The sequence below is a fragment of the Cavia porcellus genome, unplaced genomic scaffold (genome assembly GCF_034190915.1).
Source record: "Cavia porcellus strain 051 isolate PalLab524CR breed Dunkin Hartley unplaced genomic scaffold, mCavPor4.1 scaffold_18, whole genome shotgun sequence".
NCBI classification, from domain to species: Eukaryota; Metazoa; Chordata; class Mammalia; order Rodentia; family Caviidae; genus Cavia; species Cavia porcellus.
Window position 1 is genome coordinate 23,383,516 of NW_026947501.1, and position 15,865 is coordinate 23,399,380.

The following is a 15,865-nucleotide window of genomic DNA, read 5'->3' on the forward strand; positions in this document are numbered from 1 at the left end:
CTTGGGCTATCAGAAACCTAGGCCGCGGGGCTGGGGATTTAGCTCAGCGGCATAAGTGCCTGCCTTGCAAGTGCTCAGTTGTGACTTCGATCCCTGGTACCATATTTTAAAAAAAGAAAAAAAAAGAAAGAAAGAAAATTAGGCTGCAGCAGAATAACTAATCTGGGCACCACCAGCCAAGGTTGAAGGGGCACAGTCTGCTTTGGTGAGGGCTGGCTCAGCAGGGATGTGCTGGAGTCCTCCAGGGGTGTTATGGTGGCTACATATAGAAGGTGGGTGCACAGGAAAGGCAGAGACCGCCTCCCCACACTGTCACCAGAGTTCTGTCCAGGGCATTTTCTTTATTTTATTTTACTTTATTTTTTTTATTTTATTTTAAGAGAAAAAATGAAACAACAACAAAAACTCAAAACAAGAGCCATAAAGGATTTCAAGACAAGATAGGAATTTAACAATGGTTGTTGTATTGCATGTTGTTATCTTCAGAAGAGTTGTTCAGATTACCAGATCTAGGCATGCACAACTGATCAAACAATAGAGTACTAACTGTTCCTTTCTTTGAACTAATAGAATTACTGGTATAATTATCTTAGCTATCATATGTGTTCCTTTCCTTCTTTTCTTCTTTTCCCCATTCCTGTTGTTCTTTCCCTTTGAGCAATTTCTTTGCCTTTCATAGTATCTATTGTATACGTTGAATCTTATTTATTCTTTTAGTTTGTTAAACTAAGGAGACTATGCAGTGTTTACACATGCGAGTCTGATTGATTTCACTTATGAGGATAGTCTCAAGTTGCCTTCACTTACCTACAAAAGCCTGAATTTATCCTCCTTTGTGGCTGAATAGTACTCCATGTATAAAAGTACCACATCTTTTTGATGCATTCCTAGGTAATGGGCATTTAGGTTGTTTCCAAAATCTGTCCACTACTAATTGTGCTGCTATAAACATGGGTACACATATATCACTGTGGTATGATGTCTTTAACTCTTCTGGGTAAATGCCCAGGCCCATTTTCTACATCAATTCAATTCGGCTTCCAATAGCTTTAAAATAACAAGAACATGTGAATCCAGCCTGTTTTTGTAGTCAGACAACTCTCAAGATAAACAGACATCTGGCATGACTGCCCTTGCCAAAATCGCTTTCATTTCACCAGCCTGATAGGGAGTGAATCCAGTAGCCAAGCTGAGTGGCAATCTCACCTTTCAACATAGTAAAAGAAATGATTGTGTACTCTTTAGTGAATGTAGAAAAAAATCCTTTTTCTTTTATTTCTTTTCCAAAGTCAGAAAAACATGCCATCAATCAACTTTTGGATTTTTTAAAACCAGTTGATGATATTGTTCCTCTATTCCTGGGCTGTTTCTCAGTACTAGGAAACAGCCCCTGAAGGAAAGAAGGCCTCGTCAAATAGCTAACTGAAAAGAACAGAGTGTGGATGTTCCTCCATACTCCAAAGGTTTCTTTATTCCAACAATGTTACGCCACTTCCTGTCCATCTCTGTCCCCCACCCACTCCTGTCCTGTCTCACTGAGCTGCATATAACCCGGAAGAGTAAGGAAAGTCTGGACTGAAGGTCGGATAGGAGACTGACCTTGAAGAAGGTTTGAATGGCAGTTGGGAGTTTGGGCAAAAGGAAATGATTCAAAGGAAGCACAAGCGTTACTCTTGGAAGATGCATCTACCATTGTTATGCTCCAGTTGTACTAACTATAACAAAATAGCATTAATTTGAATGCACTGATTTAGAAACTTGATTTATAAACTAGAATAAGCTCTAGTTTACTTTTCCATTATTTTGGCTGAAGAAACTTAGGGTCAAGAGTGACCAACCCACAGTGATGGGGCTACAAATGAATCATTAATGCTTCTTATTTAGCCATAGGAAAAGGATGGTCATGTGTACACTTTTCACTGCTATATTTGTAGGTGGTTTATCCTTTGAACTGTGTGATTTAGCAAAACACAAGGAAAGACCTACTTGAAAAGGGAACATGAGAATAAGCGTGGGCTTTGGATTCACATCAATGTGGCTAAATGTCCCAGTTTTGCTACTTACTAGATGGGACTTTAGACAGAAATGATGTACTTACAGTAGCTGGCATGGAGCCAGGTACATAGTGGATTTTAATTTTCTGTAAGATAAGCACAGGTGTATGTTTTCTAAAGACACTCTGACTTCTGCTTGAATTAACAGAAGTGTAGTGTTAAACTAAGGAGGTAACTGGACCTCTTAACTTGATAAAATCTCCATTTAAGTATTGTGTTCAATGCCAAGGATATGCCCGAGGAAGGTCCTAGAGAAATGAAATGTCTAAGAAAATTAATAAATGTGGTATATTGTGTAGAATATAGATGCCTAGTTAGATGGAGACAGCACCCAAAGGGTTGTTCTGAAATGGGTGTGTCTGTGCCTTGTAGTCATGATTCTGTAAATTACTTAATATGAGATCCAGGGAGAGGAATAGACTGAGGTGCTCAGTTTCTGGCTCAGCTTTTAAAGACGTCTTTCTAATTGAGTGTTTCAGTGAGCTCCCTGTTACCAAGCTTGCCGAATTGTGTAAATGCATCTGCTAGGCAAAGAACTAGATATACTGAGACTCTGATTGTAGACCTATGTCAGGGAAGGAGGGTGAAGATTATCATTATTAATGACAGTATAAAAAGTGGATTTGGCTTTTATATTTTGAAAATAAATCTGAGGGACCTCTGTTGCTGATACTGGAAGCAATTTCTAGTGCAGTTCACATTGGCCAAATTTCACGTAATACAAATGAGATCACATTTCAGGTCAGAGTGCCTCAAAGTTCCCCTGAGAATAATATATTTTCAAGTAACTTTAATACATACTCTTGCACTTGCAAATAATTGCTAGACCAGTCACAAATCATTCTTTCCTGTTTATTAATCAGTCTCCGTAGAATTATACAAAATTCAAGTTACAAAAAAAGTCCTGGTATTTTTATTATTATTTAAACCTGATAACTTATGCTGTCATTAGAAAGGGCAAAAGACCACGGGAATATCAGAATGGTGAATTCAGATCTCAAATGTTGTTTACAAACTGAAATAAAAGTAGTTGGTCAACTTCTCCATTTGTATAATCCTTGCATGCATAAAAATATTTTGAAATATATTTTTGAAGGATTTGTGCTAATGTTTTTCTTGAATAGTTGAGCAACTGACTTTCCAATATTTTTATCTCTAAGAATTTTAGAGAATATTTGCCCTTAGTTTGAAATTTTATTGTTTTGAGAGTAAATGAGAATAATTTATTTTTAAAATGTGGTTTAGAAAACTGAAGTAAGTACATGGTAAGAGCAAAAATTAGAGACAAATCCCAATAATCCATAAGCAAAATAAAGTAATAGAACAAAGTTCAGCAGTTAATAAACACAGATGGACAGATTGTATTCTTTTAAATATATCTATATGCTGTTTGCAATAAAATATACATTTGATAAAAGAACAAAATAGAGAAAGTTTGAAAATAAATTATTAGGAAAGCTATATTGAGAAAATATTAAAAGACAGCTAATATAGCTATATTAATATGGGATATGACAAACTTTCTGGCAAAAAAAGAATTATTGGTATAAAAAGAGACTACTGCAATTAATCTATTAGGTATCTTAATCCTACTGTACACTTAATGACACCCTCATATACATATACAAAGCATACATTGATAGAAGCACAAAGAGAATTGGATAAATAAGAGGAAATTTATACACCACTTTCTCCATAATAAATTGATCAACCAGCCAAGAGAATTAATAAATATAAATAATTTGAATAATTTAATTCAACATAATCCAGTGGAAGCGCAACCAAGCTCCAGCACAACACTGTAAACAGGATTCACACTTCGGGAGTTGCACAAAATGAGAGGTTATACGATTAAAAGATCAATGATAAAATGTCACATTACGTCAATTCTAAGACTCATCCCCCCCCCCATTTCAACATCTCTGGAACTGAGATGTTTCAGGTAGTTAGTAATGTGTCATGATTTAATAGACAGTGTTTTCCCCTAATGGCTCACAAAGTAATGAGGCGTCCTACAATGTATGAATCTGAGATTCAATGAAATACTTTCCATCAATCTGTATTTCTTGATGAGTAAAGGTAATGAACTTGTGTTAAACAAAACTGATCGATCACATTCTCTTCACTACAGTGAAGAACTCTAGCTTGCTCCCTGTAGGGAATGACTACTGTATAGAGCAAATCAGCAGCTAAAAGAAAACACTGATTCCTGATGAAGCACAATTTTATGCTTTTGTAAAATTAGCTATGTACTAGGCCAAAGCCTAATCTCAAATTTCAAAAAACTGATACCATGTAGACTGCATTCTGGAATGAAAAAATAAATAAAAAATGAAAATTAATGGCAGATCATATTACCAATCAATTTTTAAAATCTCATACATTTCCATATTTCAAATACATTCAAATGGGTTAGGTAAAATCATAATGTAAATGAGAAAATACTTAGAACTGATCAGTCATGAAGATGCCACATACTTAGAATGTAGAGGGAAATACGTATTTTTAGTATTTATGTTAGAAAAGAAGAAAAGTTGTAAGTTGGCTAGTGCAGTATAGAATTTAAGAGGTCAGAGATCCCAAAAGAATTAAAAACATCATGCCACAGCAATAAATGATTGTATTAGTCAAATTTTGGAAACAGTCCGATGCCCCTAAGCAGATAAACGGATAGAGATGATGTGAGTTTTTACACAATGAAGTGCTACCCTGCCATAAAGCAGAATGAGCTTGAAACATTTCTAGCAAAATAAACACACCTTGAGACCACACCCTTAAGTGAATATGTGTAAATACTGAGTGGTTTCTCTGGTGTGAGAAACCAAAGTGTAAATAAGAACCAGAATGTAGACGCGAGAAAAAAAATGTTCAAATGAGAAGGGGAACAAGGGCTGGGGACTTAGCTCAGCGGCATAAGCACCTGCCTTGTAAGCAGACGGTCATGAGTTCGATCCCCGGTACCGATAAAAAGAAAAAAAAGAGAGAAGAGGAACAAGGGTGGGTGGAGGAGGAAAGGAAAGAAGGGACAAAAAAATAAGACTAGGAGGAAGAAAAATTAAAAACAAAGCTTTTGTAAATAAAGGAAAGAGGGGCTGAGGGCAGGGAGCAGAATGGGGAAAAAAGAAGCAAAATAGATCATGTACAGGTGCAAACTCCCTAAGAGGAGTGTTAGCAACACATACATCTAACATGTAACAATAAAATAAAAAGAAAAGAAAAAGAGGTCAGAGAATAACAAGAGTAAACATCTCCCAAAAAAATCCAGAAGGACAAACAAAAAAGAACTTAGTAGAAGAGGGAACAGAGCTAAGGAAGAAACCTACTAAACAGGCCTAGAGGAGACGAGAGTGCAGAATGCAGAGGGGTCCGAGAACCGTGTGAGTGCCGCTCAGGCTGGCTGGGAGGATGAGGCAAATTCTGCACTGTCACAGGCTAGGAGCAGCGCTAGAGTCAGATCGCCAGCCGCAGGAACTTGTAACGAAACGCACAGGCAATTCATCCCTCACTCGCCCTGAAGCCTTTCGTCCTCAGAAAGACTTTGCACAGGGAAGGTTGTTATGAAACTCTGTGTGTGAAATACACGCACGTTTCATTCTCCCCCACCTCATCCTTAACACCCCCTAAAATTTTCCAAATGACTGTGAAATCCTTGAGTGGTGAGGCTGTTTGTTCCTAGAGCAGTTTATGATCACTGTGTTTTTGAAGTTCATAGTTCTACTTTTTCTAGTCTCTCTGCTTGGTAGTATGGGACGTGTACAAGACTCTAGATTACTTACTGGATTGCCTACTCATTCTAGATGGTATCCTTACTCTACCCCTGCTTCCTGATGGAATCACTTAAATTTCTGGGTGCCCCAATATCCTATATCCAAGCTCATATAAGTTACATGTAAAATAAGAACTCCGAGTCTCTGAATAAGAGCTTGAGAGAAAGTATATGCCCCAGGTCCGAACATCAGGTTTTACTGAATAACGAGCGTGTCCATTCAGGTGGATTACTGAGCGTATTCAGGATGATTTGGTCTTCAACGCTGAGCCCTCTGAATTAGTGAATCCTGGTGACAAAGTCTTGATTGTAAGAGGACCACAAACTGGTTGTAGGTAGTCGGAGGGTGAAAAAAGGTAAGAAAATAAGACAAGAGGGGCTGAGGATTTAGCTCAGCAGCATAAGCACCTGCCTTGCAAGCAGGCAGTCGTGAGTTCGATCCCCGGTACCGATAAAAATGAAAAAGACAAAAAAAAAAGAAAATAAGACAAGAGTAGAAGAAAGAGAAGAGGTCAACAGTTTAGGAAATAAAACCAAAAACAGAGGATCTCCTCTCTGCCAATACTAGAATAATTGCCAGTTATTTAAATGGTCCCAAATAGACAAAATCAATGGACTAGACTATCACAGATAGGAAAAGACCCAGCCGAACCCAAACCATAATGTTCTTGTTGGCAAATTTAGTCCCATTGCTCTAAATTACAACTGCCACAGAGTCCCTACAAGGATTCTCTAGTCAGGATATTATTTGCAGCTGATAGGCCTCATATTTATATAGTTCAGCTTCTTCTTCCTTCTGTTTCCCACAGACTGGCAAATCCAAGAAGGGTATATAAACACCTTTCCTTCTGAAAAACAACCACCTTCTCACCTACTCACTAGATCACCAAGAAAGGCCAAAATCGGCAGTTTATTTCTCTTCAAAAGACAAGTCAGTTTCACAAATGATACATAGCTAGCATTCCATTGCTGTCAGTGTGGTTGCTTGAACAGATGTTAGTTTACTCTGTGCCCAAAGCAATGGGCTTAAAGTTTTGTTTCATTTAGAAGAAAATTTAAAAGCACTTGAATGAGTGACAAATAAAATATTCCTAGGATTCTTTTACACACAACCCGACATCAGGAAAATTACTTCACTGGCAGGTCGAGCGAGTATGAAAGATGCAGTGAAGACAATTTTATGTTACCTGCATTCCCAAGTTCATGGGCTTTGAAAAGCTCAAGATCCTTGAGAGTATATACTAAAAGATGCAAACTCGGCCAAAATAAATATCGACAAAATGCTGCTTGCAGTAGTTTGACTTGGCAGCCCCAGTCGGCCTCTACCTACCTAAGGTCTTAAAATGTGTGAATTCACTGATCCCTAACAAGAATGCGTGATGAAGATTCCATATTTCATACCTTCCTCATTCGACATAAAAGAGTGACCATTCCTACCTCTGTGCCTTTGATCACAGTTCTTTTTGCGTCTGGAATGTCCTCCCCTTCTTTTCACATATTGAGGTCACGAGGCCCACCAAGAATTATCTGGACCTGCCCCAGATACAGCAGTGGCCTCAGCAAGCCTCTTAACTCCCCACTGACCTCAACACAGGCCCTGTGGATTTTTGCATCTTTAGAGCTGTGCTGCTCTCTGAGGATCAGTCCTGACTTTCTAACTGGACTGTGATAACCACTTTTGAGACTAGAAATTGATTTTGTTCATCTTTCTGGGTCTCCTGCTGCTGAGCATATATTAGAAACTCAATAGAAAATGATTCATTGGCTTCTTAACATCCTGTTCAAAGTCATTGTTTTAAGGGAGTGACCATCCTTATCACCCAAGGCACCACCCAAGCCACCTTTACAAGTTCTTAACCTAAAGCAATAGCCAACAGTGTGTGCTGTGTAATGTTTAGCAATTATAGGTATCCATGGTGCTTACAGGTAATGGAGGGTCAACAAGACCAAGTGACTATATACTGTACATTACTCTGTTGCCAATAATTCTATTAAAAGCCAGTACAAAATAATCATGGTCAACAGAACAAAATAGTAAAAACAGGAAATTAGCCTTTCTCTTCCAACAAACATACTCATCAGAATCCTGGCATTATGAGCACTAACAAATACCATCTTGCATACTCTATTTCTAAAACTGCTTGTGATTAACAAGCTCTATGCATTTTGTGAAAAGAAAGAAAAGTGCTAAATGAATCCAACATTTACTTTTGATTGTAAGTGACGTTAAATGGCATTACTGGATCAAGGTGACACAAGTACCAGATGATGCCGAAAACTCCTGATGTAAGAGTGTCCTTGCATAACAAGGATCATAAAGTTTGAGTTTGGGTGGTATGGCATCAACCCTCCCCGTGACTATATATGAATGATGGCTGACCTAAGACCGTCCAATATTATTCTTGTAACATATCAAGTAATAAGATTTATAGCAAAGTAGAATTTACACACCCAAGTGATTTCTGCTACTTTACAGTTATTTACCTTGGAAAGTCTTGCGATGGTTTCTCCATCAGCAGTCACTATTCCAACTATTTTCTGAACTCTTCCACTGGAATTGTTATAACTTTGAAGACACGGGATTTGAATATCCCCAGTAGAGGAACAGAGAAACATTATCACCATTTAAAAACCAGAAAGTTGTAGAAACAAGGTCTGGTGAATTTTGAGTTATCAAGTGGGAAACCTCGTCTGGTAAAAAGCATAACTAAGAAATTATACAATTTTCTTTCTTTTTGTGATCTGTAAATTGACTTTACAAACAGGTCTGAAGAGTGTTTCAGAATTGTATTAAGCCATGGCTGCAACCCTGGAGGGAGTCTCCAACCTCCAAGCCACCCGTGCTGAGAGACTTGAATTCATTTGATATAACCATTCTGTTAGGTCATGGCATGAACAGCCTCATTATATTACAGCCAGGATTTTTAGAAATAGTTCCACAAATACTGAGTTTATTTGCAACTAGATTTTCTATACTGCCCACTTGTTGTGTTGAAGAGTGTTATCATTCATGTTTATCAATTTTATTGCCATTTCTTGCCTTTCAACTAGCAAGAATAAATCATAACATTTGTATCACCTGATTAATGCTTGATCAGCTTTGATGAGAGATATTAAATTTATCACTGACAAATCTACTCAGTTCCCCTTCTTTGACACTAGGATAGTGATCTTAAGGACATGGATCTCTCAAATATTAACTTAGGACCTTCCACTAACACCATAACTCTAGCCACAGTTATCATGAGGTTATTCACAGGAATCAAAATCATTTATTTGGGCAAAGCCTGGACCCACTACCAAGAATTTGGCCTGGGTGTAGAAGCAGAGAGAAAATTGGACAAGGAGTCCCATAAACTGGAAATACACTTTTCACAGGCACAACCCCGCCTCCTCCCTGTGACCCACCTCTTCCAACTAGGTCCCACCTCATGAAGGCTCCACCACCTCTCAATAAGGACCAGCTGGGGTTCAATCCTTCAGCGTATGAGCCTTTGGACTGCAGTCAAACTATAACAGTAAAGAAAAGGAAATTAAAAGCAACTGGCTAATTCATGCAAAACCTACTTTTTCATTAGCACAAGTGTTAGGATTTGTGTCCGTCTTCTTCTGGTTCTGAAGCCCACGTTCTTTGCAGTGAGGTCAGTGCAACTGTTTCTAATGAGAGGAGCATGAAGAAGGGGCAGCCTCAGGAGACACGGACTCCAGGGCCTTTGCTGCTGCCCACTAGCTGGAGCAGTACTTGCCTGCTAAGTTCTCATTTGCTTTAATCTAATGGTTAAGTGGCTATTTATTAGGCCTGTCTATGTTTCAAACACTATATTATGTCTAAAAGATCAAAGATGCGTAATGCAGGGTCTTCTGGGGGCTTATAATTAGTAGAAGAGATAAGAGCACAATTATGATTTCTATAAAATACCAGGAATGCTAAGATAGAGATACAATTAAGATAAAATAAGAGCACAAACTCAGTGGTGATATTTACTGGCCTGTATTCCCCGCTCGGTTACAAGATCTGTGAGTGTACAAACGACATCTACCCACCCATTATGCCATTGCTCCCCAGGGGAATTAGCATATAGTAAGTGTTCAACAAATATTAGGCATGAACAAATCTATTGCTACCTGAGCCAAGACTTGAAAGATTAAACAAAAAAGAAAGAAAGGAAGATGAAACACAGTTATCCAAGCAATGAAACTTAGAAAGTGTTTTTCATGAAGAAAACAGAACAGCAAGGTGTATACAGGAAACTCTGTCGTTTAATTTTGTCAAAGCACAAAATATAAAGAAGTAGGCAGCAAAAAGGAAGTTAGAGAAATAAGAGCTTACTTGTGTGAGCTAAGGACCAAAATCTTGTGCTTAGCGGGCCCATCAATGCAGCCTCGGGATTTGACGAAGTCCCTGAAATTGTGATGAAAAACTTTGAACTTGTGTATAAATATAAATGTGTACTTTTCTGAGGAAAGGGGTAGTGTATCATTTTTGCCAAATTTTCAGATGGTAAGAATCTTTTTAGGCAAAGAAGAGCTGTGAAAGAGCTATAGGCCAATAGAGTTGCCAAAATGACATTTCAGAGGAGTGATTCTAACTGCAGGGTGGAGGGTAGAACCCTGCTCATCAGACTGAGGAGAACCAGCAAAGACATCTTGCAGCAGAGAAGGATGATGACATTTTAAACCCAGCCCACGGTGCTGGAGACAGGATGGGCATCTGCAGACTAAGAAGTATTTAAGTCACAGGAGCAGGATCTATTGATGAAGTGTGCCATGCTTGGGAAGGGAGACAGCAGGAAGAGAAAGAAAACTCAGATTAATTTCCAGGTTTCCCACTGGATGTCACAAGCAGTCTCTTTAAACGAGAGAAGAACTAGCAGGTTTGAAGGAGGAAAATATGAGCTCAGTTTGAAGAACTGAGTTTCAGGTGTCACTAAGATCTGGAATAGGGAAAGATCTAAGCTAAAGGTTTAAGTCCTTGATACCTAAAGGAGCATTTAAACGATGGACAGAGAAGAGACAGTCCATGGAAGGTGTCAGAAAAAGACAGAAATGGAGCAAAAATGGATCCCTGAATTACACATTGTAAATATACCTAAAGCCACAGAATGAAAATGATTAAAATTGCAGGGAGGTAGATATAACTGCAGATAGACAGATAGCCACAAATTTTAAAGTAGGCAATTTAAATAAAAACAGAGGAGATGGCTCCATAGGGCATTCTGACGTGTAGGGGCTAGGTATCAGGAAAATAGAATTTCAATAAAATGCAGGCCAAGGAGAGTGGGTAAATTAGATAATTGCTCAGGTGGCTTCCAGAAATAACACTCAGAATATATAAGCTTAAAGAGAAATTTGTGGTCTGCAGGCTTGCCCATCCAGAACTTCTCAGCCGCAATAAAATGACTTAAATTTCATCTTTCAAAATAAAATTTGCCCATGCTCTGCCAGTTTTGTCTGGGCAGGAAACAGAGCTCACAGCAGCTGCTTCAGATGGTTCTAAATTCCACATTCAGAGACTGATGCCCCCTGAGCACCAGCCTAGCAGGCCTCCCTCTGCCCTCAGATCTCCCATTGGCACAGTGCAAGACAGCAGTTCAGGGTCCCTAACGTCTCAGGAAGATCAGTGACCCTCAGCAGCATTGACTGGGGTCAGATTGCTGTGAAGCCACAGGTGGACAGGCCAGAGCTCCCCTGCCTCAAGGTCCCTTTCCTTGAAGGTTCCCAACAGTGCTTCAGTGACAAACTTGCCTGGTACCAGAGAAAGAAAGAGGCCAGGAGTGTGAACACAGGAGCCTCCACCTCATCAGCTGTGTCCCCAGGTGCCCTGTGGAGCGGAGGATCTGGAGAATCGGTTGCCAGCTTTCAAAAAGAGCTAATGGATCATAGGCTACTTTCCTGACATGTTTTTGGCACAAATGGACTACTATTATCCCTTTGGTGTGACAGAATAAACTTTATTAGTTTATTCCCCCATGTTAAATGTTTACAAGGCAGTCCAACACTGTGAAAGAATCCATGTGGCTTCAGTAATTCATCATGAACACAGAGAATCAGCCCAGACACAGACCACAGAACAACCCCAACTCACCACCCACCAGTAAAGGACTTGATCGCCCCTCTGCTAGTTAAATTGAATATACTGCTACTGCCAAAACATCATTGTTAAAATTACCAGACCTTTCCTGAGGTTATTAAAAATAAAACATATTGTGGGAGCCTTTGTAGCAAGAACAATAAAGTATGCCATTTTCATGCTTTGATTGAGTAAACTTGAGACATCGAGCCAAAAAATGATATATGAGAGACCAAGTATTGCTTTTATGACTGTAAATTGAAGACTTTGGCTGAGTGTGGCAACAAATGACCTGGAAACTGAAACCCAGAAGTAAATAAACTTTTCAGCCCATTACTGGCATGAGGCCTGGCCAGGGAAGACCCACAGGCAGGAGCTGTTACCTGGAACTGATTAGCATCAGCTTTAAAGACCTTCATTTCAATAGGCCCCTTCTAAGACCTCAAGGCCCTCCCTGGGAGGAGTCTTATAATTCTTCATTTGTATTTTTATATTCTCTTTCTTAAAAAGCCCAATTTTGGAGCAAAAGTTACTGTTATTTACTGAATGAGTAAAAAGGAAGAGACAAGCCTGGAGTCACTCATATTAAGTGCCCCAACATGGAAGGAAACATGAGAAGTGGGGAATAAACATTCCCTTCTTGACTGACAGTCTATAGACCTGCCAGGAGAACACTTTATTGGCTACATCCAACCCTATTGGTTATAGGTATTAATCCATCCTATTGGCCATAGGCATTAAGCAGAACCAGGTACAAACCCAACTCCACCCAGTATCTTTTTCTCTTAATTTTATTTAAGGAGAAAAAGAAAAAAAAAAAAAAAAAAAAAACAGAAAAAGGGTACAAGTCAAACAGAATTTCAGAAAAAATAAACAGTAGGAAATCACTAGTTAATAGATTACATATTATCATCTTAGAAATAGTTGTTCAAGTTACAAAATTAAAGCATATAAAGTGGACTTTCAAACAGTGAGACTGCAAACAGTTCTGTTCAATGATCCAACAAAACTCAGTAATATGGTTATCTATCTTATACACTTAAATATACATGCAGTTATATCCTTTAGAGCACTTTCTTTTCCTCTCTTTTGTACAATGACAATTACACATTTTGGGTTTTATTACTCCCACAGTTCTTATTACTTTTTTTGAAGAGAATAAAATCAAATGTGACATAACAAAACAGAGTCAGTCAAATCAAAAGGATGGACATAGTACATAATGTAAAAACAGAATACAAGCTGATCAACAATGGTTACCATGCCTCTTGCTATCTTAAAAAGAATTGCCTATATCATCAGTTATAATAAAATTGAACAAAACAGTAAAGAACAAAACCAATAAAACCAAAACATTGGAGATATTACAGGACTTCAAAATCCACCCAGTATCTTGCTAAATCCTCTCCATTTAATCTTCCTCCTTTTACTATAGCAACCCCCAAAATAAAACAGCAAAGAACAGCATTGTCTGATTTGCTATTGTCCAGAGGCCTGACTGTCTCCTGTCCTATTGTACACAAGCCCTCACACGATTCCTCATCCCATCCCAGGCCATGTGTCAGAAATTCAAAATCCTGAGATGCTACCAAGTAAAAGAAGTTTTAGTTATTCAAGTTTCCAAATCTATACTTTTGAGAACAATGTCTCCTTGTCTCAAAAGAGATGTCCTCATTCCATGAGCTGAGAACAGAAAGCCAGGGTGCAGAGACTTGGCCACTGAAGCTAGAAGCCTTCAGAGAATGTCATAAAGGCATGGAGGAAGGAGCAGGGCCAGACCATCCTTCCCTCAAATTTAATATTAGCTGTCGGCCTGCTTAACAGGAGGCCTCTGTGTGAGCACATTATACTTCAGCACTTGACCAAGCTTAAAATCACTCATTGAGCAGGAAGATATACCACTGCTGGCTACCAGGGGAGGGCTGTCTCCCCTTGGCTGGAGACAGTGACTCCCCGTGGTGGCTAACGTGGTCTCTCACGGCAGGGAGCCTGCCTCCTTTCCACTAGACCCCACACATACTGTGCTGTTCCCATTTGGGCCTTCCCTGCCACACCACACCCTACCTTCACAGCCCCAGAGCTTTGCTCCTGCCTGTCTGTGCAGGAGTGCTAGCCCCTGCTTGCCCCTGCAGAGCCAAACGCCACCTCCTCCCCGAAGCGCTGGGTCCCGGGCATGGTGCTCTCCGGCCCTTGGCCACTTGCTAAGAGCAACAGCCTGCTGGTTAAACTCGGGAGCCAAATTGACCATAATGAAGTTCTGGCTTCTCCATGAGACTTGGGCAAGTTTTCACCTTTCTTACGTCATGTTCATAAAATGGGAAAGATAAAATACTGGATTTATGAAGTTGTTCCAGATAATGAAATAAATCAGTGTACGGAAAGTGTGTTAGTACCTAGAAAGAATAGTATCTGCATATAGTAAGTGCCCAGTAAATATTAACTATGCTAATATTAATTATTATCATTACCACTGTCACCAGAAACTAAGCTCTTTTTTAAAAAGAGAGTGTTTATTTATTAAAGGCCCTGGTATATAGCTAATTACATGCATTCCCCTGTATTGTGGCTGATGGTTTAAACATTTCCCCTCAGCAGGTCATGAGCACCTTAGATCTTTCTAAGGGGTCCTGTGTTTCTGGGGTCTGCTCAGTGAGCATAGAGAGACTCTCAACAAATGTTTGCTGAATGAATAAATGAAAGTTATTTATACATAGGGAGTTGTTTTTATCTATCTTATACAACATTAGCTTCAGGTTGAAATGTACTGGAAACAGTTCATAGCTTTTGTTTGAATGGTGACCCTTCTGAACTGGGAACATAATGGTTTCTGAAAGATCTTGGAAGCCAGGAAACCAGGCCTTGCGTGTGGGGCTTTGTGCCTGGGTTGTCACCAGAGCGTAAAGAAGTTGCTGCTCCTGTGTGCTTCACCCTCCAGGGTCCCCCCGCATCTTATCCTTTCCTGTGCCCAACTTGCTTCTCTAGCACGGATGCACACACCAGAGCTGCCAAGGGCAGAGCAAACCTGGTGGTAGAAAAGCTGGCTGTCGCTTTGCCCAAATCTAGGAAGGCGTCTCCCAGTGAGAAAGCCTCCTGCTTGCTGTCAGCCTGGTCCTTCACTCCTGCCACTTCGCAGGAGACCTTCACCTTCTTCTATGAGGATGCAAAAGCCTGTCCACACTGTTTGACTGTCCTTCTGCTTCACTTTATGCCTCTGAAATGAAAAACGGGGAGAAGAATAAATTGTGTGTAATGTATTGTTGTAATCAGGGTTGGGAGGAGAACAATTAAAGTAGGACATGGAGTTTATAATATTGTCTTATGATGGTCACCCAGAGTTAACACAAGAAAATGCAGGAAATCTGTTCACAACACCAAAGACATAGAATATTCAGCCAAGGGCCTGAATCCACAGCAGTGACCCACTGAGTCCACATGAAAACCCAGAGCTCATGATAATGCCTCCCACGAGTCCACCTGGAAGTCCAGAACCCACAAGAGGGACTCATGCCAATCTCTTTTACGGATCCATGCCGGGAAGGCCCAGAGGTCAGCGGTGGAAGCTCAGAAGTCTATGCCAGCGGGGTGAAGGACCTGGGCTGAGAGGGTGAGAGTTCTGTGCTGGAACCATGAAGTCACACTCACAACAAAGACCAGGCTGTCCTGAAAAGCACCACAGCCATCCTTAGCGACAAGGAGGCCCCAAGGTCTTCCAACAATAAGCGCACTGGAGTACATGCCAGGAAGCCAGCATGATGAGTTTATCCTGGAGACCAAGCAGCACACGTCTTCTCCTCCGGATCCAGGAAGCAATGCGCAATGTGAGGACCAGAGCTTCTCCAGGAGAACCAACAGCTCAGACAGCAACACAGGAGGAACTCACAATGCCTCAACACTTCAGCACACCAACGCATAGCTTTTCCTTCACGTCTCTATTTATGCTGGCAGCTTTCCTCAGGTGGGATAGCTACACTCAGC

General features: G+C 40.0%; 1 protein-coding gene across 2 annotated transcripts in view; it reads left to right on the plus strand.

Moving 5' to 3' along the window:
• Antxr1 (ANTXR cell adhesion molecule 1) overlaps positions 1-15,865 on the plus strand; it is a 201,495-nt gene that overhangs the window by 108,645 nt on the left and 76,985 nt on the right. The window contains exons 13-14 of one of the 2 annotated variants that reach the window (XM_063229544.1): positions 2,011-2,033; positions 2,999-3,253. The exons of the other annotated variant lie outside the window; for it this stretch is intronic. Of the exons in view, the coding sequence (XP_063085614.1) occupies positions 2,011-2,033; positions 2,999-3,182 (207 nt within the window). The 3' untranslated portion in view covers positions 3,183-3,253. Of the gene's footprint in view, positions 1-2,010; positions 2,034-2,998; positions 3,254-15,865 lie in introns of those variants that run through there. 2 annotated transcript variants of the gene reach the window in all.